Source organism: Benincasa hispida, chromosome 2 (genome assembly GCF_009727055.1).
Source record: "Benincasa hispida cultivar B227 chromosome 2, ASM972705v1, whole genome shotgun sequence".
Classification (NCBI taxonomy): Eukaryota; Viridiplantae; Streptophyta; class Magnoliopsida; order Cucurbitales; family Cucurbitaceae; genus Benincasa; species Benincasa hispida.
The window spans coordinates 22,577,583-22,603,995 of record NC_052350.1 but is presented as its reverse complement, the minus strand read 5'-3'; the positions used below and the strand labels follow the sequence as shown (position 1 = coordinate 22,603,995).

Here is a 26,413-nt window from a genome sequence, read left to right as displayed (position 1 = left end):
CAACGTTTTGGTCAAATATTCCGTTAAAGATGGATGATGATCAAAAGTTGTTTCACTATCTAAGGTAAATGTTACTCTTGGGAAAATCTAAAAGTCACTTAGTTAAAATCTTTAGCCGTGTTTTTTCTAAGTAAGGTAAACCCTAGGTTATAAAATACTCAGTGGGAGGAAGGGGCGTATCAGATATGTCTATGATTTCACTCACGTCTCTCCCTATATGTTCATACCGTGAGATTCATGCTTGGCCTCGAGATGTCCAGAATGCATCCCCCTTCAGATGGTGTTTGCATGAGTCAATATCAAGGTGGACGGAGAGAGTGTTTATAGTAAGTGGGTGAAGAGTATGTGTCAACACGTCCTATGGTCTCTATCGTTGGTTCACACCGTGAGATCATTCTGTACGCCCTCGTGTCGCCTTCGGAGCATCCCCCTTCGGATGGGTTTTGTGCAGTTGGTCAATATCAAGGTGAGCTCTAGAAATGGATAGGGTCGGGTTTTACCCCAATCGCATCTTTTCCATTTGGATTGGCCTTTTGGGACGGACCTCAAAGGCTTAAAATGGCAGGTCACACTTACGGGAGATTATTAAGTAAGTTCATGATCTATTGGCAAAATCAATGATGGCTTGTCGTTATAGGAGCAAGAGTTGTTCTGGTATTAATGACTAGTTGAGAACTTCTCAAAGAGGAGGGATGACTGACCTCCCTTTGACGGCTTTTGTCCTAAACCTTTAAAGCGTCATTGCAAAACTAGATGCCACATGGGGTTCATGTTAGTTTTTCTAAAACCTTATTGGATGTTTTTTTTTTACAACGGGTATTTGCTTCAAACCTAACATGGGTCAATGTGTTTTTATTTTCAGAAACTCGTTAGTATTTTCGTTTAAAGCTTTTAAAAATGACCGATTACTTACAGTGGAAAGAATCGTGTGAAACGAATTTCATGGCAAACAACCTCGATCCCACTACTCTCCAAAAGAGAAGACAAGACAGTAAATATGATTTATTTGTCTTGGAGACATGTCTGGTAGAAAATGATCATTCTGCCTGGATCCTCGATTCAATTACGGAGGAGTTCGTGACTGAGGCGTTCGTTGAGGTTGAGCGTGAAGTGTTCGTGCTGTGTTGCGGTCGTGTAGATCGAGCGTTCGAGGTTGCTAATTGTTCAAGTGGTCACGTAACGGAGAGTGGAGACGCATCTTCATACGTACATAGAGTTTGCTTTCTGTGCATTGTAGTTTTTCATGTTGTAATTTCTCTGTATGAATTGTATAACCGTTTGTGTGAAGTCGATTATAAATATTTCTTCATTCATGATGTTAATTTGTTATAATCTTGTTCCGCTGCTCATGGAAATCTCGCTTCTGATTTCCTTCATTGGCGATCTGGCCACTCTCACCCATAAAAATCAAAGGATTGCTCTTATAGGCAGGAGTTTACACCTCACTCAAGATTAAGGTCATGTTACCTATGGTCATCTTGGTGAAATGTAAGTCTCTATTATGAACGGTGTTATATGAGGAGACTAAACATTTCGTGGTCTGGTCTTATACAAAATTTTTTGTATAGAATATCCCCGCTCGCATGTCTAATACATGAATGATCAGGATCAGATCATTTATAGTACTTTACAACAATTGTAACATCTACAAGGCAGGCCATACTCGTAGTGGCACCAGGATAAAGTACCCAGCCTTATCCACCTACTACAGACCATTTAGATTATCACTTAAACATGATCCATTCGTATGTCTCCACATACATGTTTAAGTTACAAAGATAACCTTGGATGTTAGTTTATTGGTTTGTGGTTAATGCAACTAAAATATCACATATTTTATAGACAAAGAATAAAATATCAAATATTTTATTGAATACATAATGAGTTTGTTCAATAATGTTTGCAAACTATAGAACCCTACAAAATTTAAGGCATCAACCACAACAATCTACCATTTGACCTAAAGCTAGTGGGGTGTACAATATAAGCAAAATACAAACGACTTCCTTAGTAGCTTCACAAGCCACTACATACTCAGCCTCCATGGTGGAGTCAGCAATGCACCCTTGCTTGGTGCTTTGCCATACTACTACCCATCTGAAAGAATGAACACTGATTCTGATATCGATTTCCTAGAATCCTTATCAGTCTGAAAATCAGAGTCTGTGTATCCCATAAGGATCAAATCCTTATAACCATACACAAGCATGTAGTCTCTCGTTCTTCATAGATACTTGAGGATATTCTTAATGGCTATCCAATGATCTAATCCTGGATTAGATTGATATCTACTGACTATCCCCATTGCATAGCAGATGTCAGGTCTAGTTAATAACATCACATACATCAAGCTGACCACAACAAATGCATAGAAGATCCGTCTCATCTCCTCAACCTCTTGAGGTATCTTAGGACATTTTTCCTTAGACAATGTAACTCTGTGCCTGAAAGGCAATAAGCCCCTCTTGGAGTCTGCATCAAATATTTGAGAAGCATCTTGTCAATATATGACGCCTAAGATAGAGCTAGCATGTTGTTCTTTCGATCTCGAAAGATCTGAATACCCATAACAAACTGAGCCTCTCCCAAATCTTTAATTTGGAATTAGGTCGCTAGCCAATTCTTAATTGTAGTCAGTAAACCTACATCATTCCTAATAAGTAGGATATCATCTACATACAACACTAGAAAAACTGTTGGACTATTGATGATCTTCTTGTATACACAAGGCTCATCAATGTTTTGATCAAAGCCATAAAATTTAATCGTAGTATCAAACCTTATGTTCCAAGATTGAGATGCATGATTCAGTCCATAAATGGACTGATTAAGCTTGCAAACCTTTTGCTCTTGACCTTGGGTTATGAATCCCTCGGGTTGCACCATGTAAATAGTCTCCTCAAGATTTTCATACAGAAAAGAAGTATTGACATCCATTTGCCGAATTTCATAGTCATAATATGAGGCAATGGATAGGAGGATCCAGATAGACTTAAGCATGGCAACAGGTGAGAAAGTCTCCTCATAGTCAACTCCATTCATCTCTGTCAACATCCTCCATTGCCTTCTTGTAATTCAATGGATCCTCAACTTCGCCATCAGCTACCATAGCTAGGATTTCAATTAAACCCATATAGAGAATAGATGGGTTCGCAACCCTCTTACTACGTCGAAGTTCCCTCAACAGTTGAAGTGGATTTGACTTACTAGATGAACCTATTTCAACAACTCTTGTTGAGGTATTAGATTCTTCAACAACTCTTGTTGTTCAATAGTTTCTTTGGAAATCACATTCAACACAATCTTAATTTTGGGCCTGTGCTCCCTTATGTGGTCTTTCTCAAGAAAAGTAGCATTTTTCGATACAAATACTTTTTTTCCTTAGGTTCAAAGAAATAACCACCTCTCATTCCCTTGGGGTAGCCTACAAATAGGGATAACCTTGAATGTGGTTCCAGTTTCTTAGGATTAGCCTCAAACATATTTGCTGGGCACCCCCAGATCCTGAAATGACGTAAACTAGCTTTACAATCATTCCATAACTCTAAAGGTGTTCTGGCAACACACTTGGAGGGAATGCAGTTCAGGATGTAAGTTGCAGTCTCTACTGCATAATCCCAAAACGAGTCAGGTAAGGAAGCGTAACTCATCATAGATCGAACCATGTCTAATAGGGTTCAATTTCTCCTTTCTGATACACCATTTTGCTGAGGTGTACCAAGTGCTGAGAGTTAGGATACAATTTCATGTTCTATCATATAGTTTTGGAATGTTAAATCCATAAACTCTCCACCTTGATCAGATCAAAATGTTTTAATCATTTTATTTAATGCATTTTCAACTTCAGCCTTGAATTCTTTGAACTTTTCAAAAGATTCAGACTTATGTTGCATTAAATAAATGTACCTATATCTTGAATAATCATCAGTAAAAGTGATGAAATATTCATAACCTCCCCTAGCTTTTACACTCATCGGACCACAAAGGTCTAAATGTACTAGCTCTAGAGGTTCTTTGGCCCTATGACCTTCTCTAGTAAAAGGTCTCTTAGTCATCTTACCTTTAAGGCATGACTCATACACAGGTAAAGAAGTTTCTTCCCACGCTTAGAAGTCCATTATTCACCAACCTCTCAATCCTATTGAGATTGATGTATCCTAGTCTTAGGTGCCAAAGTTGGAAATTTTTCTTAGGAGAAATTCTAAGACTTTTATGTTGAGTTACAAAAGTTTTAAACATCTTTATGTTATAGAGGGCATTTGTTGCTAACGGCCTTAGCACATACAAATTATTTTCCATTTTTTCAAAACAAATATCAACACCATTCTTTGTAATAAACATTTTATTAAAAGAAAAGTTAATTTGATAAGATTTTCTAACAAGCACTTTATAGAAACTAAGTTCCTTCTCAAATCAGGAACTACAAATACATCTTTCTAAACAAGAAATTTGGTCTGTAAAGTCAATCGGAGACCTCCATTACTACAGATGAGACGACGTGCCTCGTTCTAACTCGCATAATCATCTCACTAGCATCTAGTTGCCGCCAGTAACTAATTCCCTTGGGAGTATAAAAAAGATGATGTTAACAAAATGAAGAACAAACATGGTTAATGGTTGATAGCTGGTAGAAATACAAGCTATTGTAGCCTTTTATTTAGAATTATGAGGGCTAACAAGTAGAATATGTGTTGATAATACTAAGAATTCATGTGAAAAGTGAGCTTGCATCGATCAGCACTGAAAATTTCGACTAACCCAATATTATGCGTTATTCGGTGTCAACATGTCTATTTTTGTAGCTATCACAGGAGTTGATCGTGCGTTCATCGCATGGATGTTGTGGCTATTGATCGCATACGTTCATTGCATGAATGTTGCGGCTACAGAGTAATAACCATGATAGAAGGGTGATCGTAAGGTTGGTGGGATGCAATGGTACTTTGGAAAACAAGCATGAACGCATACCTTGGGAGTATAAAAAAGATGATGTTGATATTTCACCTACCGCACCAAAAGTGGCATTGATTTTAAGCGGGACCACCAATGCTGCCGGTGTTTGAGCTCGATAAATAGAGCCTTAGAGCCCAAATTCAAGGTATCCATGCTTCTGCCTTAAGGCAGATCTTTGTGATCATAGATGAGAGCGTGAGCAGGACATTCTTTGAGAGTTCTTTTAACCCATTCCGAGTAACGACTGGAGCTTTGCAAGAGATAGAGCTCGAGAAAGACTACTCCACCGCTCATCCATGGCACCACCGGCAGCCTTGACATACATCTGATGGAAGCAAGAGATTGCCTACTTCTAGCCCTCCACCTCTCTTCTTATCTATGTATTGTATTACATTTTGTAATCAATGCATCTCTTTGTTTCCTTCGACACCATCTTCATTATCTTCTTCTCTATCATCACTTATTTTCATAGCAACGAACTAAGTAAGATCACAAGCATTATCGCATACTCAATCATGTGTCATAGAGATATGAAGCATGTAGCAAACCACCGAGAGTTGTGCGTTGCACGAGTATAGTGAGTCAATCCTCTTCGCTTAGTGTGAGGTTGTCGCAATGCTTTCTATGAGCTGATTAGCCGCGACTAACTACCCGAGAGGGTAAGTAGTGGAACTCACTAAGCAAAATAAGCATTGTTCCTAGAGATAGGAATAATCTTATGTTCAACACAACCATGCGTTATAGAGATATAAACATATGGCTGACCACCGAGAGGTGTGCGACGCGTTAGTGTGGCGAGCTGGGATTACCCTTGTGATCAAGTTTAATGATGCGGTGAATTTATCCCCTCCACCATTCTATTATTTTTCCATGCATCTTATTACACGTTAACAGTTGCCGCGTCTCTACCAATTCTCATAGTCACTTCCATTGCTCAATCTGTTTAGTTAGGAGTAGGAGTAGTGCATAGTCTTTTAACTTCCTTTTACTTTTATTCATCGCTTCAAACGCATTGCTTCACCACATTTAGCTACAAATCCCTGAGTTCAACCTCGGATCACTTCGAGAAACTTGCGATCTCATTATACTTGGCGAGAAAGCAAGAAAACTTGTGATAGGAACAAATGATCATCGCATACACGAGTAATACATATTCTTCAGTTCAATGCATGATCATTGACGCATGGAGATCAACGCATAGCATAAGACATGCATTATATATTTTCCTCCGATCAAGTTTTTGGCACCGTTACTGGGACTTGGTAGCTAATAGTTTCTTAAGTTTTGTGTTTTCGCTGGCATCCTTTTTATCATGGGCGTATTGTAGCTTGTGCGACCAAGTTGCAAACAATATTTGAGTGAAGGCGATGTGCTGAGAGCCAATATTGAACCCGAGATAGAAAGACTATCCATCGCATGAGCTGAAAGCAGTCTTAGGCACGTGTTAACCAACATGCGGCCATCAAATGCTGGAAGCTCTGATGGTTAGGACGAGTCTCTTGACCTAAGCAGTTGAGATCAATCTCCTGCATGGAAGACTCCTTGCATTGGCTTCACTCCAATTTCTCCAGGGACGTCTTCTACTCTATCTTTACTTTGCTTTCCTAGTTAACGTTAGTTTATTTATTTGACTATCGTCATTTTGGATTTTCGGCTGCTTTCTTGGATGTGGTGTGCGCTCGCTCCTTATGGGTGCGATAATAATTCTCCTCAGTGCTTTGTTTCAATGGAAGAATCCTCTCCATCATTCAACGCATGGCTATGTCCGCATGAATTCTAAAGTATGGTCACAATTGTTATTCTGCTCATAGGTTCTTTTCTTGTTATCTTTTATGCATTATCCTTTTGAAATTCTCTTTTGTCCGTTTGCTTACCTTTCCGTTGAAAGATTAGCACCCATTGCATCACTCCATCAACTAACTAAACATCGCAAGGCTCACCTCACTTTAATAGCTTCTTCAAGGTTTGACATTCCAAGTTTTATTATGTGCAAACCTCTGCTCAAACATCTTTTACTGCATTCCTGAACGAGTTTATTTTTAGCATTTTGGGAAAGACACTACCACTTTCTAAGTTTGGGGGTTGGCAGTGCTTCGGGAAAATGCGTCCATCACATTGCAATGTAAAAATCGAAAGAAAAAACCATCATAAAAACTCCACTATCAGCGCAAAGGGGAAACCCAAACTAATAAGAGTTAAAGTTGTGAAATGCACTTACCCATAGTTGGATACTTCGCATGACACCCTTGCAGGTAATCCAAAACGAAAGTATGTGGCCAAGATCAACGCATAATTACCAAACCAACCCAGTAAAATGCAAATAGGGATCAGAAATGTGGTCAATATCACAAACAACTCATCTATCTGGTGCAACCCAAATAAGCTAAGGAAAGAGTTAAGTTGAATATGGCATGCAACCGAAGTTGGATGTCCGCGTGACACTCATAGGGGCAAGCCAAAACGAAGAGCGTAGCCAGGTTCAACGCCTCACTCTAATAATGTATCACAAAGCTTTGAATTTTTTTTAAATGAACGCATTGTAAAAAGTTAAACGCAAAGTTGCCAGAAATGGGTAAAAAGGTTTTTTAGCAGAGGCTTACCAGATTTAAACTTAGAAAAGATCTCTTTAAAGAAGTAGCTAAAGTTGAGGAGAACATTACTGCCAAGATTAGAGGTACAAGTGAATTATATTTGAAAAGCTGGTCATCGCAAAGGAAAAGCCAGAGGGTGAATTTTGAATTTCCCAAGTATAAAACATGCTTGAGGACAAGCATGATTCTAAGTTTGGGGGTGTAATAGCTGGTAGAAATACAAGCTATTGTAGACTTTTATTTAGAATTATGAGGGCTAACAAGTAGAATATGCATTGATAATACTAAGAATTCATGTGAAAAGTGAGTTTATGTCAATCAGCACTGAAAATCTCTGCTAACCCAATATTATGCATTATTCAGCGTCAACATGTCTATTTTTGTAGCTATTGCAGGAGTTGATCGCATACGTTCATCGCATGGATGTTGCGGCTATTGATTGCATGCGTTCATCGCATAGATGTTGCGGCTACAGAGTAATAACCATGATAGAAGGGTGATTGCAAGGTTGGTGGAATGTGATGGTACTTCGGAAAACAAGCATGAACACATACCTTGGGAGTATCGAAAGATGATGTTGATATTTCACCTACTGTGTCGAAAGTGGCAGTGTTTTAGAGTGGGACCACCAATGCTGCCAACGTTTGAGCTTTATAAATAGAGCCTTAAAGCCCAAATTCAAGGTATCCGAGATTCTGCTTTAAGGCAGATCCTTATGATCATAGATGAAAGCATGAGCAAGACATTCTTTGAGAGTTTTTCATTCCTTCAACCCATTCCGAGTGACGGTCGGAGCTTTGCCAGAAATAGAGCTCGAGAGAGACTACTCCACCACCCATCCATGGCACCACCGGCAACCTTAATATATATCTGACTGAAGCAAGAGATTGCCTACATCTAGCCCTCCATCTCTCTTCTTATCTCTGTATTATACATTTTAGCTTAAGACATTAATATATTTTGTAATCAATGCATCTCTTTATTTCCTTCGACACCATCTTCATTATCTTCTTCTCTATCATCACTTATTTTCATTGCAACGAACTAAGTAAGATCACAAGCATTATCGCATACTCAATCATGCATCATAGAGATATGAAGCATGTAGCAAACCACCGAGAGGTGTACGTTGCACGAGTAGTGGCACTAGAGATAGGAATAATCTTATGTTCAACACAACCATGCGTTATAGAGATATAAGCATGCGACTGACCACCGAGAGGTGTGCGGCACGTTAGTGTGGTGAGCTGGGATTACCCTTGCGATCAAGCTTAATGATGCGGTGAATTTATCCCCTCCACCATTCTATTTATTTTTCCATGCATCTTATTACGCATTAACAGTTGCCGCGTCTCTATCAATTCTCATAGTCACACTTCCATTGCTCAATCTATTTAGTTAGGAGTAGGAGTAGCGCATAGTCTTTTAACTTCCTTTTTCTTTTATTCATCGCCTCAAACGCATTGCTTCGTAAAATTTAGCTACAAGTCCTGAATTCGACCTCAGATCACCCGGAGAAACTTGCGATCTCGTTATACTTGGCGAGAAAGCAAGAAAACTTGTGATAGGAACGAATGATCATCGCATACACAATTAACGCATATTCTTCAGTTCAACGCATGATCATCGACGCATGGAGATCAACGCATAGCATAAGACATGCATTATATATTTTCCTCCCATCAATGGCCCAGAGTCAATAATCCAGGCAGAATCATTATTCTCCACTAAACAAGTTTCGAACACGAGTAAATCATATTTACCTTGTTTTGTCTTCTTCTTTTCTGCCAAATATCTATGGCAGTTCCTCTTTCAGTGCCTATCTTGGTTGTAATGGAAACATTTTTCTTTGTTAGCCTTGATGGGTTGTCTACCACTTGGTGCAACAACTACTAGGTTAACGGCCTTCCCTTTCCACCCTTCTTCTTCTTCCACATTTTGGTGCCGGAGGAAGAAGGTACAGACTTAGTTCCAAAGGTCGAATCTTTGTGGAACTTTTTAGAAGATGATGCAACATTTTCTTCATCCTTCTTCTCCTTTCTTTTCAATAAGGATTGAAAGGTCTGTAGCTTGTTGAGTAGGGTAGTCAAGTTGTAGTCAATCCTGTGCAGAACAGCCTTGCTACGGAAGTGCAGGATACTTTCAGGTAAAAATTTCAATATTATGCTAACCTGGCTGGCCTCATTGATGCTTGACCCGTTCATCTCCGCCACATTGAAGTGGATCATCATGTTGAGAACGTTTTCTCGAATAGATGCCCCTTTTTGCATACGGGCATTGAAGATGTACTTGAGAACGTCGTGTTTGAGCTGTGCAGACAGTTGTTCGAACATTCCCCTCAGGGACTCCATGATTTCTTGGGCTGTGAGTATGGGCTCATACTTCTTGGCCAAGACTTCATAAGGCTTGCCAAGATATATGCTCGGGTCTTTTCGTTTGCTCTTGTCCAACGCTCACATGCTTCTCGAACGTTTCGAGGAGCATTGAGAGGTGGAAGGGGATGACACACCTCTATCAGGATAAAGCAAAGGTCATCGATGATGAGAATAACATTGATTATGTTTTTCCAACTAGCGTAGTTTTCGCCCGTTAATTTATTGGTAGCTAGTAAACTAAGTGTAACGGTAGCCATTTTAAAGAATTTTTTAAAAAGAACAAACTAATTTTAGTCTACTTGCATTAAAACCACTTATAAGAAAACCAATCATTTTTTAGCAAAATAGTCTAGCGTACCCTAAATGACATCTATTTTGCAATGATGCTTCAGTGAGGTAGGACAAAAGTCCTCGTAGGGTGATCAAATGCCCTTCACTGAAATGAGACATTCTCAACCATTAGACAGAAATAACTCCTTGTCACTATAACTAATAGTCACCATTATTCGGTCCAGAATTTGTGAACATCCTTAACAATTTTGTGTAAGTGTAACCCCTCATTTTAGGTTCTAGAGTTTCACCCCAATGAGCCAACTGTAGGAGAAAGCCGATTGAAACATAAAACTAAAGCAACCCTATCCATTTCTAGAGATCAAATAAAGCATCATGCAATACAACCATCCTTTAGGGGGGACACCCACGATGCCACGAGGTGATGTATGAAACTTTATTCGACCTAATGAGAGAGACCGAGGGATGTGTTGTCACACGCCCCGCTCCCACTTACTATAAAAACTCTCTCCATTCACCTTTTGATATTGACCTACCCAAATTTCACCCATAGGGGGACACCCATGGTGCCTCGAGGCTGAAAGTAGATCTCATGGTGTGAACTTTTAAGGAGAAACGTGTAGAGGAAAAATTAAAGTATCATATACCCCATTTTCCTCCCACTGAGTGTTCTACCTAGGGTTAATTAACTTAGAAAAATCCTACTACTAATTTTATCTAACTGTTTGTTTAATTTGCTCAAAAACAACTCTTTTCTTTGATAACTAAACAATTTTGATTTAAGTCTCATTAAACTTTTTAATAGACTTTCATCAAACTTGCATGCATGTAACAAATCTATCTAATTCACCTTTCCAAGTAGGTTCCTAGGTAGGGGTGTGACGTTCCATCGACTTAAGTACCTCAGCCTAGCCAGAACCCACCTTAGACAAAAGGTCCTTTATAAATATATTTGTTACAAATCTTTTATTAAGAATCAATTTAATCCTATTAAACTGATTTAAAAGATTAAACTTAGATTTCTATTCTCATTAGAAATTTGATCTTAGGTCTATCTTAATCATATTTTAAAACAATTTTAAAAAATAATTATAGCCTAAGGTTTACATGCAACTCTTTTTTATTGATTTTAATTCTAATTTCATTTAATTATAACAATTATAAGTAAATGAAACAGTTAAAAACTAACCATTGCATGCTAGACATACATAAGTTAATTATAACATTTATAAATTAACCTAAGGTAATGTCACGCTTCGTGCAATGTTCATTCATTACTAATATATAATATTTATATAACTAAGTAATGAATCATGCTATAGCATACATTCCATATAACCATTCAACAATATATTACAACACTTATAATATAAATGATGCATGAATATGCTATAATGTATGCGTACATATACTATAACACTTATACTATATGATGTATGGGCATGCTTTGTGTAATTTAAATCATGCATATTCTCATATATTATAACATTTATAATATAATGCATGGAAATAAATGCATAACCTATGGTGGGTTTTAAAACTATATGACATACATTATGACATATAATATAAAACATACATTGCATGTATATTTATACAAAAAGTTGATGGACCGAGATAGGACTCTGAAAGAGGAAAAAAAAAGGCTAACTATTACAAAAATCTGAGTCAATCGGTTCGGAACAGGTGAACCGGGTCTAAAATTACTCGAACCGAACTGCCTTTCAAAAACACCTTGCAGCTGATCGTGTAGCAAAAGAACACGTGTCGAGTATGAAAGATTATGCAATGGCATAGCTAATGACTATGCGATGAGCATGATAGTCTTTCAAAGAACACCTTGCGCATCCAATGAACCATGTAATCTTTCAGCGAGCGCCTACGCGATTTGTAGCAAACACCACACGGTTGTGTAGCAAACTCTACATGGACGCGTAGCATTGTGATCGTTTAGCAAATGCTACACGATCATGTAGCAAATTCTACACGATTGCATAACAAAAGCTACCTGATCATTTAGCTGTAGCTACATGATCTAGAACCTCTGTTTTGTCTTCTCCTTCGATACAACGCTCTGCAACCCTTCTTTGGAGCCTCCAGAACATCACCAGTGACTCAAATTAAAAAATTTCAGACTCGATTGCAATGTAATACCCAAAAAATGCAGGGGCCCTTACAAACCAAATTTGTAAACAACAGAAAGCCTTAAATAGAGAGTTCTCTCCCGAAAACATCCATCAACAAATCCATCCGCAACCATTCATCACATAAATAGAGTGTAGATTATAAAACCCATCATTACTGTAAAACAAATTCAATACAAGAATGGAATTTGGAATCAGAAACCTACAATCTGGCTCTGATACTAATTGAAGGAATTCGTATGAGGAGAACCTTGAGCGGAAGCGGATCGACAATTTCATTAATTATTGAATACAAAGTTTACAGTAAACAGACAATAAGATATGCATTTAAAGACTAAATTACAACATGCTTTACAAGAAAAGGTTTTAAGAAACATCACCTTTGTAGAACCTTTTCTTCACGATTCTCCTTCGAACAAAATCACCAACTTCTTGAAGACCTTCTTCAAGATAACCTCGAACACAACCTGGACACTACCACAATGAAACCTTGGTATTCTCAGTGTGAGAACCTAGGAGTGGTGGGCTCTGACTATTTTGGTTAAGAGGAAAAGGTTTAGTATGGAGGAGGAAGATTGAGAACTCTCAAGACAAACTCATAGAACACTTCTATAATTTCTTTCTCTCAATCGTTCAACACTAACAACATACAAGAAGAAGAAAAATTATTTTTCTTTTTAATCTTCTTACCATTAAAAATAACCACCTCACTAATATGGGTGGAGAGAAAAGATGGGGAAGGGAGTTGTAACTCCCTTCCTTATCAAATATAACATATAACCTATAGTTTTAATATTGTATCACATACACTATAAACTATAGTTTCTTTTCTTTATTATATGGAATTTAATATATATCTCATTTATATTAAATTTAACAACTATGAATCTCATTCATAGAAAATATATTTGAATCTCATTCAAATATTTATTTCCTCTCATCAAGCTATAATGTATCAAATACATTATGATAATTCTATTACATATAATTGAAACAATTTAATTATATCATATATAATTAAATCCATCTATTAATTTGAACAATTCAAATTAACCCAAAAATTGATTCTCAACTAAATACTATTGAGCTACCAAATTGACCTCATGGACCTGTAGCTTGAAGCTCCAATGGTACATGAATAATTAATTAAACTCTTTAATTACATTATTCACCATCATACTACAGATATATTTCCGTGTCCATTGGGTATAACCAATCAACAATACGATGACCCTTCAAAAATTGCTCATAAGTACAGTTGGGTCAAATTATCGTTTTTCTCCTATAGTTACATCTAACTCTTTAAGTACCACTGGTCCCTCTATCAAACAATATATCATAGTCCTACTATGACTAAACCCCTCTCAAGCCAGGAGAGGGTGTGATGCCACATTGTTCAAGATCGAAAATCAGCCTTTAGGGGAGCAGTTTATCTACTTACCCCTGTCTTAGGGAAGGAGTGAATTCCATCTTATGTAGCTATGTTCTCAACTCCTCAATCAGACAAATCTCCAAAATGGTAGGCTTGTTGAGTCGACGATCTAGTCACTCTCACCCATATAAATCAAAGGACCGCCCTCATAAACAAGAGTTCATGACTCATTTAAGATTCAGATCATGTTACTTATGGTCATCCTGGTGAAATGTAAGTCTCTATTATGAACGGTATTATATAATGAGACTAAATATTTCGTGGTCTAGTATTATACAAACTCCTTTGTATAGAATATCCTCATTCGCACGTCTAATACATGAATGATCAAGATCATATCATTTGTAGCACTTTACAACAATTGTAACACCTACAAAAAGGGGTCATACTTTAGTATCACAAGGATAAGGTACCCAGCCTTATCCATCTACTACATACCATTTAGGTTATCACTTAAACATGATCCACTCGTATGTCTCTACATACATGTTTAAGTTATAAAGATAACCTTGGATGTTAGTTTATTGGTTTGTGGTTAATGCAACTAAAATATCATATATTTTATAGACAATGAATATCAAATATTTTATTAACTGCATAATGAGTTTGTTCAACAATGTTTACAAACTATAGGACCCTACGAGATTTAGGGCATCAACCCCAACAGTGTTTACAAGAGTAGTTCAGTAGCTTTTCTTGTGTTGTATGTGGATGATATCCTACTCATTGGGAATAATGTAGGTCTACTGACTAAAATTAAAAATTGGCTAGCAATCCAATTCCAAATGAAAGATTTGCTCTGGACATTAAGATCTTTAAGGATTGAAAGAACAAAACGTTAGCCCTGTCTCAGGCACCATACATTGACAAGATGCTTGTCAAGTTTTCGATGCAGAACTCCAATAGTGGTTTACTCGCTTTCAGGCATGGAGTTATTTTATCTTAGGAATAGTGTCCTAAGACACCTCAAGAGATTTAAGAAATGAGATTGATCCTCTATGCATTGGCTATTGGTAGTCTGATGTATGCGATGTTTATGTACTAGACTTGACATCTGCTATGCAGTAGGGATAGTTAGTAAATATCAGTCTAATTCAGGATTTGATCACTTGACTGTCGTTAAAAACATCCTCAAGTACCATCGAAGAATGAAAGACTATATGCTCGTGTATGGTTCTAAGGATTTGATCTTTATAAGATGCACATGTTATTTTCAACAAATATGCAGCAAAAGAAAACATAATCATTAAGCACTCTAATTCATCAATTTTAGTTTCAACTTAAGCATGTCCATCAAATGAAAAACGGTTTCAGAAATACCTGTGAAGATCTCCTTCTTCCTTTAAATTTAGCTGCAATCTACTCCTCCACTGGTCGACCACTAGAAAATCTTCCCTACTATCCTCTAAGAGCCTTAGGTTGAGTTGTGGGACCAAAAAACAAGCTGAATCAAGGGAATTTTAAATAAGAAAGTTAATAGTTTTTCACTTAGCTGAAGAACCTTTCTTCAACCTCAAATCTTAGCAGAAAAACCACAGTTTGCATGCCTTTTATCCTGCATTAGAGCTTCAATTTTGTACCATGAATACATGCAATCAGATTGCACACTTAATCCACACCTTCTACCTCAATAATTTGAGTGGGGTTAAGTGGAGTAATGAATAAGGTGTTTAAACCCAAAGTGGGAAAATCCCACTTTTGTGGTTTTTTCAAATTCTATTTTTCTTTTAATTTTGAAATCAAATTTCAAAATCAAAATAATTTTTTAGTTTTAATTCTTTAATTAAACTGAAAAATGTTTATTTTTACCAAAAATTAATTNAGCTCGATTCAGTCAAGTTGGGTGAATGAAAAATGTATCTGATTGGTTCAAGATGCGTCCATTATCGCTTTGCATACTTATTAATTATATAATTTTATTAATTTCATTAATTTAATATCAAACATTAAATTAATTAAACACCAATTTCACTACCATGAATCTCTATTCATGAAATTAACATTTAAATTATATTTAAAAATTAATCGATTATCTAATTTCGTTTAGTTCCACAAATAAACACGTAATTATATCACATATAACTACTAATTCCCTTAATTCGAATTTGAACGTTTATATTTGGATTATATTTGGATTTAATCTATGATATCTAGGTGATAAACCAGTTTTAAAATTTAAATTATTCGGCCATAATCCCCAGGTTGGGGTGTTCCGTAGACCGTCAACTTAAGTACTCCTAGCCTTATACATAATTATATGCCTTGAGTTTGTAACCCAAGTTTTATAAGATAACAACCTATTTTAATTATTAAAACAAGTGATAAACCTACGTCAGCATGCAACTTATCTTTGTTATTGATTTTAAATGTCTAACCCAATTTTATAACAACTTATAAAACTTCAGACATGATTTACATTCATAACAAACATAAGATGTTTCATGATTTAATATAACACTTATATTAAAATAATTGAAACCCTAAACATGCATACTATATATTATAACTCCTTATTGCATACTTTCAATGCATGTAACATGCTTCCTGATATGAATTCAACCTTTGAACCATTGCATGTACCTAAAGGACCAATTACAAGAAGCAAGGCAAAGAAGATTCAAGAGGCATTCACACTACATCTTCAAAAACTAGTAAATTCACAAGAACTGACAAATAATTTTCAGACCAAAGTTTTGTATAAAGTTAGTTCAATGAACCAAGAAGAGAATGGCATGAAGATGGTACAGGAAAATTTCTATAGTTTGGATGATGGCAAGGTGGTCAAAAAAAGTGTGCAGATTTTGTGAAGAAAATTTGTCAAGTGTGCACTGCATGGTTAATGTGATGTAAAACCTTGTCAAACGTGCATAACTACTTTGCCGCCTTCTAGAGGGGATATTTAAGGCAATTTGAAGACTTTCTACATTCCTAGTTTTTCATTTTGACTTATAATTTAGTATGCAATTAAGTTTCAAGTTTCTAGGTGTTATTTTCTACAATTTGCAATTAATTATATTTGAAAGACTTTTGAGTTTCTTGGTCTATCCACGACCATTTGACCTATAAAATGGCTTGTAAAGTTCTTCAAAACTCAGATTGTTGATAGTAAAAAGTTTGTGCTTATTCAACCTAGCACTTTACAACACTTGTAACATCTACAAAGCGGGCCATATCCGTAGTGTTATCAGGATAAAGTATCCCTCCTTTATCCTTATACTACAGACCATTTAGGTTATTACCTAAGGCATGATCCACTTGTATGTCTCACATACATGCTCAAGTTACATGAAATAACCAAGGATTTTAGTTTATTGGATTTGAGTAAATGTTTATAAAATAACATTTATTTTATTGATAATAATGTGTGTACAAAATGTTTACAAACTACGAGACCACCAAGAGAATTAGAACACCAATCCCAACATATGGAATCCAAGGGCTTGTCATAGACTCATTACTATATTCACTTCCGTCTTCTTGAGCTAAATTACCTTGAGGAAGTTATGAAAGAACTGAAGGAACCAGTTAAGGTTTATGAGTGGAAGCAGGGATCGGACCCAACTTCCAATTTTATAGAATCATGAATTACAAAAAATTAAATAGAAACATTATGCATTAATTTAATTACAACATGCTAATATGCAAACGAGAAAATAGAGATAAAGGGGAACTAACCCTTGAAGATTTTTTTTCTTCACGTGAAATCCTCTTCGATTTGAAACAATCACGATCAAAATTTAAACCAAAATGGCCACGAACTGGAAACCCTAATTTGGACAACATCAATTAGAGCCTTTTGTATTCTCTGGGATGAGAATCGCAGAAGTTTGAGGGTTCTGTGGTTTTTGGAGTGGAAAAGGAGAATTGAGAGAGGAGAGATTGAGAATTTTTTTCTCAGAACCTATTATGTACTGCCATCATACTCTTCTTTATCAACGAAGAAGAAGAAAAATCAATCCCAACCACCCATTCACACAATGTAAGTTGAGAGAGAATAGGGGATAGAAGTTATTTCCCTTCCTAAACAAAATTCCAAATTAAAATAAATTAATTATAATTTTAATATATATATAACTAACTTATTATATGTATATATATGTATATAACTATATGTTATATCATATATAACATATAATCTATGGTTTAATATTGTATCACATACAACCTATAGATTTAATTCTCTCAACAATGATATTTAATATAAATCTCATTTATATTGAATTTAATTATTTGAATCCAATTCATATAATTAATATTTGAATCATATTAAAATATTTATTTCATCTTAAATAAACTTTATAATGTATCAAGTACATTATAGTAATTATATCATTTATAATTAAATTAAATTAATTATATCACATATAATTAATTCCCTCAATTAATTTGAACAATTTAAATTAATTCAAAATTGATTCTCATTTAAATCCCTATTGAGCTACAGAGTGGACTTGTAGACATGTAGATTGAAGCTCTAATGGTACTTGAATAATTAGTTTATTAACTGTCGATCATTTCATTAAAGACCGATAGTTGTACTCTTCGCACTACAGATATATTTTTGTGTTTATTGGATATAACCAATCAACAGCATGATGACCCTTCACAAATTTCTTGTAAGTACAGCTAGGCCAAAATTACTATTTTTCCTCTGTAGTTATATTTAACTCCTTAAGTACCACCGATCCCTCTAATGAAAAATTAATCATAGTCCAACTATGACCAAACCCCTCTTGAACCAAGAGGGGGTGTGACACCACATTGTTCGAGCCCCTGAATCAGCCCTTAAGAAAGCAATTCATCTACTTACCCAACCTCGAGGAAGGAGTGAATTTCGTCTTGTGTAGTTGTATTCTCAGCTCCCCAATAAGACGAATCTCAAAATGATAGGCTTGTTGAGACAGTAATCTGACCACTCTCATCCATACAAATCAAAGGACCGCGCTCATAGGTAAGAATTCACAACTCACTCAGGATTTAAGTCATGTCATCCATGATCATCCTGGTGAAATGTAAGACTCAACTATGAACGGCGTTATATAATGAGACTAGTCTATATTTAGTCACGACATTTCAAAATTTAATATAACTCTTTTTAGTGTGTTGTACATATTTTGATTGATAATTGGAATTGAGATTAAAAAATGGTGGCTTTCATTTGTTTTGGTACCTTAACCCAAATAAATCCTGGATTCGAGAAAAAAAATGATTTGGCTTTAAAAGTTTTAAAGTACCTATATAATCCCACCTCCAAAATTTAAAAAATGCTTAAAAATTTGTACACAAAATGAGATTAGCTCAATGATAATTGACATGACGTTCATCTCTAAGGAGCCACTTAGATTAAGGTTTCTAAATGTGGAATAATATGTCTAAGAACAAAAAATGATTGTGTGGTTATGTATTGGAATGAAAATAGAATGTCTAAGAATATATTATACTTTTTTATGCAATTATAAAGTATAAAATTAATAATATTTAATTTCAATAATTAATTTTCTTTTGTTAATTTATTTGAATATATTAAGTTATGAAATAAATTTTAAGTCATTAAAATTTAACTAAATTTACTCACACGCCCTTTTTAATATATTGATTATCAATCAAATTTTTTATTGCATATTTATATTGTCATTTTTATTAAAAATATTGGTAATTGAAGAGTTAATTAACTATTTGTTTAATGTCAATTATAAGTCTTATATATACAAAAGAAGTTGATTTTGAATCATCAAATAATGTTTTCAATTTTTTAAAAAATAACTATGATTATAGATTAAAACTAGAAGTACAAATGTACAAAATTGTTTAATTGAAAAAATTAACTTATTTTATTATTAGTTAATTGATTAATACTTTTTAAAGACTAATTGATAATTTTATTAAATAATATTACCAATAAAAAGGGATTTAAGTAAATATAATTATGATTATTCATATTTTAAAAAAAAAATATTATAGTTTTTCATATTAATACATAATAATAGAATAAATTATTATATTAGAATTATTATTAATAAAATTAATTATATATGTCAATTATAAATTTAATTTAAACATATTTATAAAAATTAAATAAATTAATCAATATCAACCAAGAAGAAAAACAAATAAAATGAAAAGATAAAAAATAAGAGAGAGAGAAATAAATAGAAATGGAGAAAACACATCTATTTGTGTGGTTATGAAAAGCCTCCATGGATGAGAATATGACAAGCCTCCATGGATGGAAATATGAAATAACTTGGAATAAGATATTTTTATTCTCAAGGTTAAGAACGTGTAGCAAATATGGTGATAGAATATCATTTTTCATTCTCACCTCTTATTTTCATAAACCAAACGGATAATAAAGGTCGAATGTTCGCACCGCATCTATGTAGTTCTTGTGCTAATTGAAAACAAAAAAGGATAAATCAAAAGTATTATTTGACTTTTTTCTTTATAATACCATTGAATATTTAGCTAAATTTTTTTTTGGGGGAAATCTTTTTAAGAATTAATTTGTACGTCTTTAGTTTTTAAATTTTTGCTTCTATTTTAGGAACTTTTTAAAATATAATAAAAAAAACTGAGTGAAAGTATATGTACTTCGGATCTGCTTAGATTGACTTGAAAAAAAGTATTTTTTAAAATATAATTTTCATTTAAACACTTTTGATATAAATTGTTTAAAATAAAAATACTCATGTTTTATTACACTTTCTCTAAAATATTTTTATATATATATAAGTTTGTTTGGTTTGCTATATACTAGAGTGAATCTATTCATATCAAATTAGTATAAAGGACGACTATCAAACATTGAATAATTTAAAAAACATTTTCCTAAAAGTTGATTTCAAGTATTTCTCTCAAACCAATTTATTTTATAAACTAATTTAAGTTATTTTGAGTAATTGTCAAATATATTCCAACTTTTTTCAAAATGGTTTTTTTTCAAATTGAACCAAACAAACCCTAGTTTAGATGAACGTCTTGATGAGAGAAAATCCATAGCAAAAATAACCTTTTCTAAGAAATTAGGCAACATTTTTATTGATATGCTTCCAATAAAACCAAACCAGCAGGTTGATCATTGCTTTGATTACAAACATCAAAAAAGAGAAGAGAACTAACACATAATAATAAAAAGAAAACTATTGCAAACCAATTCCTTTACCCTTTCTTCTTTTGTGAACTCTTGATCACTCTACAAGTTTGACCATTTTCTTTCCAATATTATCACCTTTAAACAGCCCAATGAAAGCAGAAGGAATAGACTCAACCCCAACTGATATGTCTTCAAGTATCTCAATCTTGCCAGAATGAATGTAATGAGAAACTTTAGAGATGAAATCTGGATACACATTTAAAAAATCTCCAGTTAAAAAGCCTTGGACTTTGATTCTTTTGTAGACCAAATCAAGCATGCTTGGTACAGCCCTTTTGGAATTGGTGTATTCAGAAATAACACCACAAAGAGCCACTCTTCCAAATGACTTCATGTTGGCTATGGCTGCTTCTAGCATTTCAGCTCCCACATTGTCAAAATAAACATCAATCCCATCTGGGAAGTACCTACATATATTTAGATTAACTCAAAGTTTAAATTCTTACCATTCCTTTGACTTTTTTAAAATTAAGCCTATAAATGTTTTACACCTCTACATTACGTTTTGTTATCTACTTTTTTACCGACGATTTTGAAAATCAAATCAAAATTTGATATCTAAAATATGGAGTCGTTAAACAGTTATTTTTGCTTTTAGAATTCGGCTAAGAATTTGATTAGTATACCTAAGAAAGTTGCAAATCATGGTAAGAAATAGAGAGGAAAATAACTTAATTTTCAAAAACCAACAAAATAAAATAAAAAAGTTGTCAACTATGGCCTTCATTCTCCATTTTTTATTATAGTGTTCACGTAGCCTAGGAAATAGTTAAATTTTCAATCAATTTCTTTAAATAAAAAAAAGTTTTTGAATTTTCTTTTCCAAAATTAACTTGGTTTTTTAAAAACGTGAGTAAAATTGATAACAAAATAATAAAAGTAATATTTATAAACTTAATTTTCCAAAACCAAATAGTTATGGTTTTAGCTTTTAATAATTAGCAAATGTGTAAACAATTGCGAAATGAAGTTTATTTTATTTGAATAATTCTCACCTCTCTAAGGTTGATGTCAAATCCTTTTCTTGCTTATAATTGAATGCATCATCAAATCCAAGCTTCTCTTTAAGCAAAGCCACCTACAAGTCAATGTTAATTAGACAGAGAGACTCAAGTCAATTATAAATAAACACATGTATATCATTTTCACAAATTTTTTTATAACGATGATTATTCATCCCAATGTGACTCACCTTGTCAACTATTAGATACATGCATGTATTAAAACATTTTCATCTTTTTTTACTTTTTTATGAATTTGATAACAATATAAGAGGTGAATCGACATTTATATTATATAGTTAAAAAAAATATTGAACACAAAAAAAATAAATAAATAAAAATAATAATAATGTAAATATAATATAAATAATAAATCTTTTAACTTGTTTTAGAAAACCTAGAATATCTATTTACTAGTTAAAATATATTTTTTTGTTTTTTCATTTATATAATTTTTTTTTTAGAAATATCCTTTACATCAATATTTTATTGATATATTTATCGGTATTTATAAAAAATTGAGACCTTGACATTTCTATTAACATCGACATTTTAAATTTCAAATGCAGTATAATATCTTTTCTCAGGGTCAACTTTGTATACAATTTTCTAACCTCATATAATTTATATCCATTTTTTACAATTTTTTTAATAGAAAGATGCCAAAAAGGCTTAAAATAATAGAAAATTAGTGATCTCTCTACTTAGTGTGGAGTGTGGTCTTAAATAGTTAGATCTTTATCTTTGGTTAAAAGATTACAAATTTTTCCCTAGTTTTTTACACTCATAAAAATCCGCTCTTTTATCCTTATTTTTTTTAATCAAATTAACGTAAATCCTTATTTAAAAACGAGTTCATAAGGATTGAAGAATTAATCAATCAAATCATTTAAAATAACTTTTCAAATTTCTGAATGACATATCTAATTGTTTAATTAATTTTTTATAACACATTTTATTTTTCTTTAATAAATAAGAAAGTAATCATTGTTCAAAAATTGTACGTTGACTTCTTAAAAAAAAAAAATGCAAACAACTGAATGATAAAATAGAAAATTAACAACACATGTAATATATTAGAGTTGTTAGGAAAAACCTTTTGATCAGAACCAGCACAACCAACAACATAGCAGCCATGCAACTTTGCTAACTGTCCAACCAAACTCCCAACAGAGCCAGAAGCAGCAGACACAAATACTGTCTCCCCTTCCTTAATCTTTGCTACTTCGAACAAACCAGCATATGCTGTCAACCCACTAAATCCTAATCAAAACCAAAAGAAATCAAATTAAATTAGTATTAGTTTTTTTTCGTAGGATGATTCAAATTATAGATCTCGTGACGATGAATGTTTGGTTTTGAATTGAAAAAAAAAAATTAATTACCCAAAATTCCAATGTGGTGAGTCAATGGAAATTCCAGAGTGTCCAATTTTCTAAGCAGGTTGGTTTGAGCTTTGACTATGCTGTATTCAGCCCAATGTATAAGCCCTATCACCAAGTCCCCCTCCTTAAAATCAGGGTTCCCTGAGGCCAATACTTCTCCCATTCCGAAAGCATCGATGGGCTGTGTCACAGAAAAACCAGAAACATTTCTCAACTCAAATAGGCTAAGAATCTCCAATAAAAAATAAATAGAAAACATAAAACAAAAGAGATCTAATATAGAAGTTTACGTGATTCATTAACAGAATAATACAAATTACCGAATTAAGGTACTTCTAAGGTTAGAGAATTTATGCCGTGCACATCTCCAAACTCTAGGGTCATAAATGTAAATAACGTAAAGACGAACCTAAACAACTTAGGTTGTTCAAACCAGATTCTCATCAACAAAATAATTTACTGATAAATTATTCAATAAAGTCAGTACAATAATGTAGCTAATATTACAAATTTTGTATGTGTCTCAGTAAATTGGATATAAATTTTATTTTTCTAAAAAAAGACGCTATTGGATAGAAATAAAAGTACTTTTCTCTCATACATTTTGTTAGGTAAAAAACGAACCAATCAAATTATGGCAATTTCATTGAATAATTTCTTCGACTAACCACAAATATAATTAGTTGATGCATAATTTTCATATTTATTTTTCAATGTTAAGGAGTACCTAAACACTTAGTTTTGTATTTAATGGATCTTTTTACTTTTAATTTAACTTCTGCTAATTTTAGAATGGTAATTGGTGTTTTATAGATAAGTCTAATCTATACTCAGGTTTACTCTCTCAATTAACCACATCGAGTTTGATTATTGCATGATAAATTAATGAAAAATTATCAAAAATAGCCTCCTCAAGTTTTTATTTTTCAAAACTAGCACATTTTTTTAAAATTCGTTTGAGTAGTTTTTCTCCGTTCATCTCGTTCGAGATCGACCACCAAAATTTTCTTCGATTTTTTTGGATTTTCTCCGATTGTTTTGGATTTTCTCAGTGAAATCTTGGGCCGTTAATACCAAGATTCTATCAAGTTTTTTGAATATTATGTAATATTTTCAAAATTTTATATCAAATCTTACCTAATTTTTCAAATTTTTCAACCCGAAGATTAAATATTGCCGAAAATTAAGTAAAATTTGGGAGATATAAAAAATCTTGGTGTATCCCAAGACAAATTAACACCGAGATTTTATATATTTGGTCAATGAAATCTCGGCCGATTAACCCCAGGATTCTTTATTTTCCCAAATCTTAATTTTTTATTTGCAAAATTTGATTTTTTTACAAAATTTTAAAATCATAATGCATTTGAGATCCATCTAAAAAAATCATAATTGGTAAATTCATTTGTAAATTTGAAAATTCATATTACTATAGAAACAAAAATTAAGGTTGATTTGAAAAATACATAAAAATTTGATATAAGATTAGGTAAAAATAATCGAATTTGGAAAATTTTTTAAAAGATATAAGATTTGGAAAAGATTATATAATGTTTGGAAAAATTAGTAGAATCCTGATGTTAATATTGCCTGAGGTTTCACGAAGAAGGCCCAAAATCGGTAGATTAGAAAAAATTGATTTTTTTTAACTAAATCTTAACATTTGATCTTGTCCAAGATGGATCGAGAAAAACTAGTCTAACAAGTTTTCAAAAGTGTGCTAATTTTAAAAAATGGAAACTTGAAAGTATTTTTTTTTACGATTTTTTTATTAATGATTAACCAACAACCTTATTCTATATCGACATGAGAGGATGTAAATTGTAACTAAATGTAAATATAATATAAATAATGTACAAACTAACTAGTTTAAGAATCATAAATGATTTATTTAGGTCTCGTTCAGTAACTATTTTGTTTTTTATTTTTGTTTTTTAAAATTAAATATATTGATATTATTTCCACCTCTAAATATCTGATTTTGTTATCTACATTTTATCAATAGTTTAAAAAACAAGCCAAATCTTGAAAACTAAAAAAAGTAACTATCTAAAAGTTGTTTTTATTTTTAGAATTCGACTAAAAATTCAATTATTGTAATTAAAAAAAGACGCAAATCAATGTATAAAATAGGAGAAAATAGATTTAATTTTTTTTAAAAAAAAAAAACAAAAAACGAAATGATACCTTACTTATTTAAATTTATTTTTTGTTTTTAAAATTTTTTAAACAATATCCATCGATATCAACATTTTATCGATATTTTCATCATAATTTTCTTAAAATTAACATCTCGATGCGATATTTTAAACCTTGGTAAGAGATTAAATTACTTTTTACATTCTACACTAAAATTGAAGATGAGGTCGCAGATCAAATGTTATTACTTCCCATATTTCAAAATAAAAAAAAATGTAATAAAGTGTAAAAGAATGACATAGAGAGAGAGAGAGAGAATTGAATTACCTGGGTAGGGATGATGGGAGCTGCAAAAGAAGAAGTTTTGTGGGAAGAGCTAAAGCTCTTCATACGGTTGATTTGATATGGATCAATCGAAACATAAATGTTTTTAACGATAATGTCATCACATCCTGATTTCACCGACACGACAACATCTTCACATCTCACCTCAAAATCTGATTCAACTGGGAATTCATCGATCTCTTTTCTTGTTACCACAATTCTATTTGTCACTTCCATTTCCCAATTAAATCTCCAGCTTTTACTTCAAAAACATATATATATATATATAATGAAAAGGGCAAGAAAAGAAGTATATATATAAGAATGATTCCTAATGGGAACTGACAAAATTTGGCAGATACAATAGCAAGAAGATGAACGAAAACAACCCACGACCCAATGTTGTAGTTGATGATAAGGACGACCCAATGTAGTAGTTGATGATAAGGATGTATACTTTATTGCATAATTCTACACGCAACCGAAAGAGATGATGTTTTCTATATTTTTTTTTTGTTTAAACATATTTTTTTTAAAAAAAACTTAAATTTATTCCCTCCACATTTTTTATTTGATTTGCAGTACCATGATTGAATTCTTTATCAAATTCAAAAAAACGAAAACA

General features: G+C 33.1%; 1 protein-coding gene across 1 annotated transcript; it reads right to left on the bottom strand.

Moving 5' to 3' along the window:
- Positions 1-20,796: 20,796 nt before the first annotated feature.
- On the bottom strand, positions 20,797-26,138 carry LOC120071601 (NADPH-dependent oxidoreductase 2-alkenal reductase-like). The gene is made up of 5 exons (XM_039023946.1): positions 25,792-26,138; positions 23,326-23,506; positions 23,037-23,203; positions 21,935-22,017; positions 20,797-21,346 (listed from the first exon to the last, which is right to left on the bottom strand). Exons 1-5 carry the CDS (start codon positions 26,023-26,025, stop codon positions 20,974-20,976), a joined length of 1,038 nt encoding a protein of 345 aa, XP_038879874.1. The 5' UTR covers positions 26,026-26,138; the 3' UTR covers positions 20,797-20,973.
- Positions 26,139-26,413: the final 275 nt, after the last annotated feature.

Excerpts from the sequence above, each read along its gene's own strand:
- LOC120071601 (XM_039023946.1), bottom strand. The coding sequence starts at position 26,025 with ATGGAAGTGACAAATAGAATTGTGGTAACAAGAAAAGAGATCGATGAA. Across the intron at positions 23,507-25,791 it reads CTCCCATCATCCCTACCCAG|CCCATCGATGCTTTCGGAAT; the intron begins GTAATTCAATTC and ends TCTGTGACACAG. Across the intron at positions 22,018-23,036 it reads GTGCTGGTTCTGATCAAAAG|GTGGCTTTGCTTAAAGAGAA; the intron begins GTTTTTCCTAAC and ends ATTGACTTGTAG.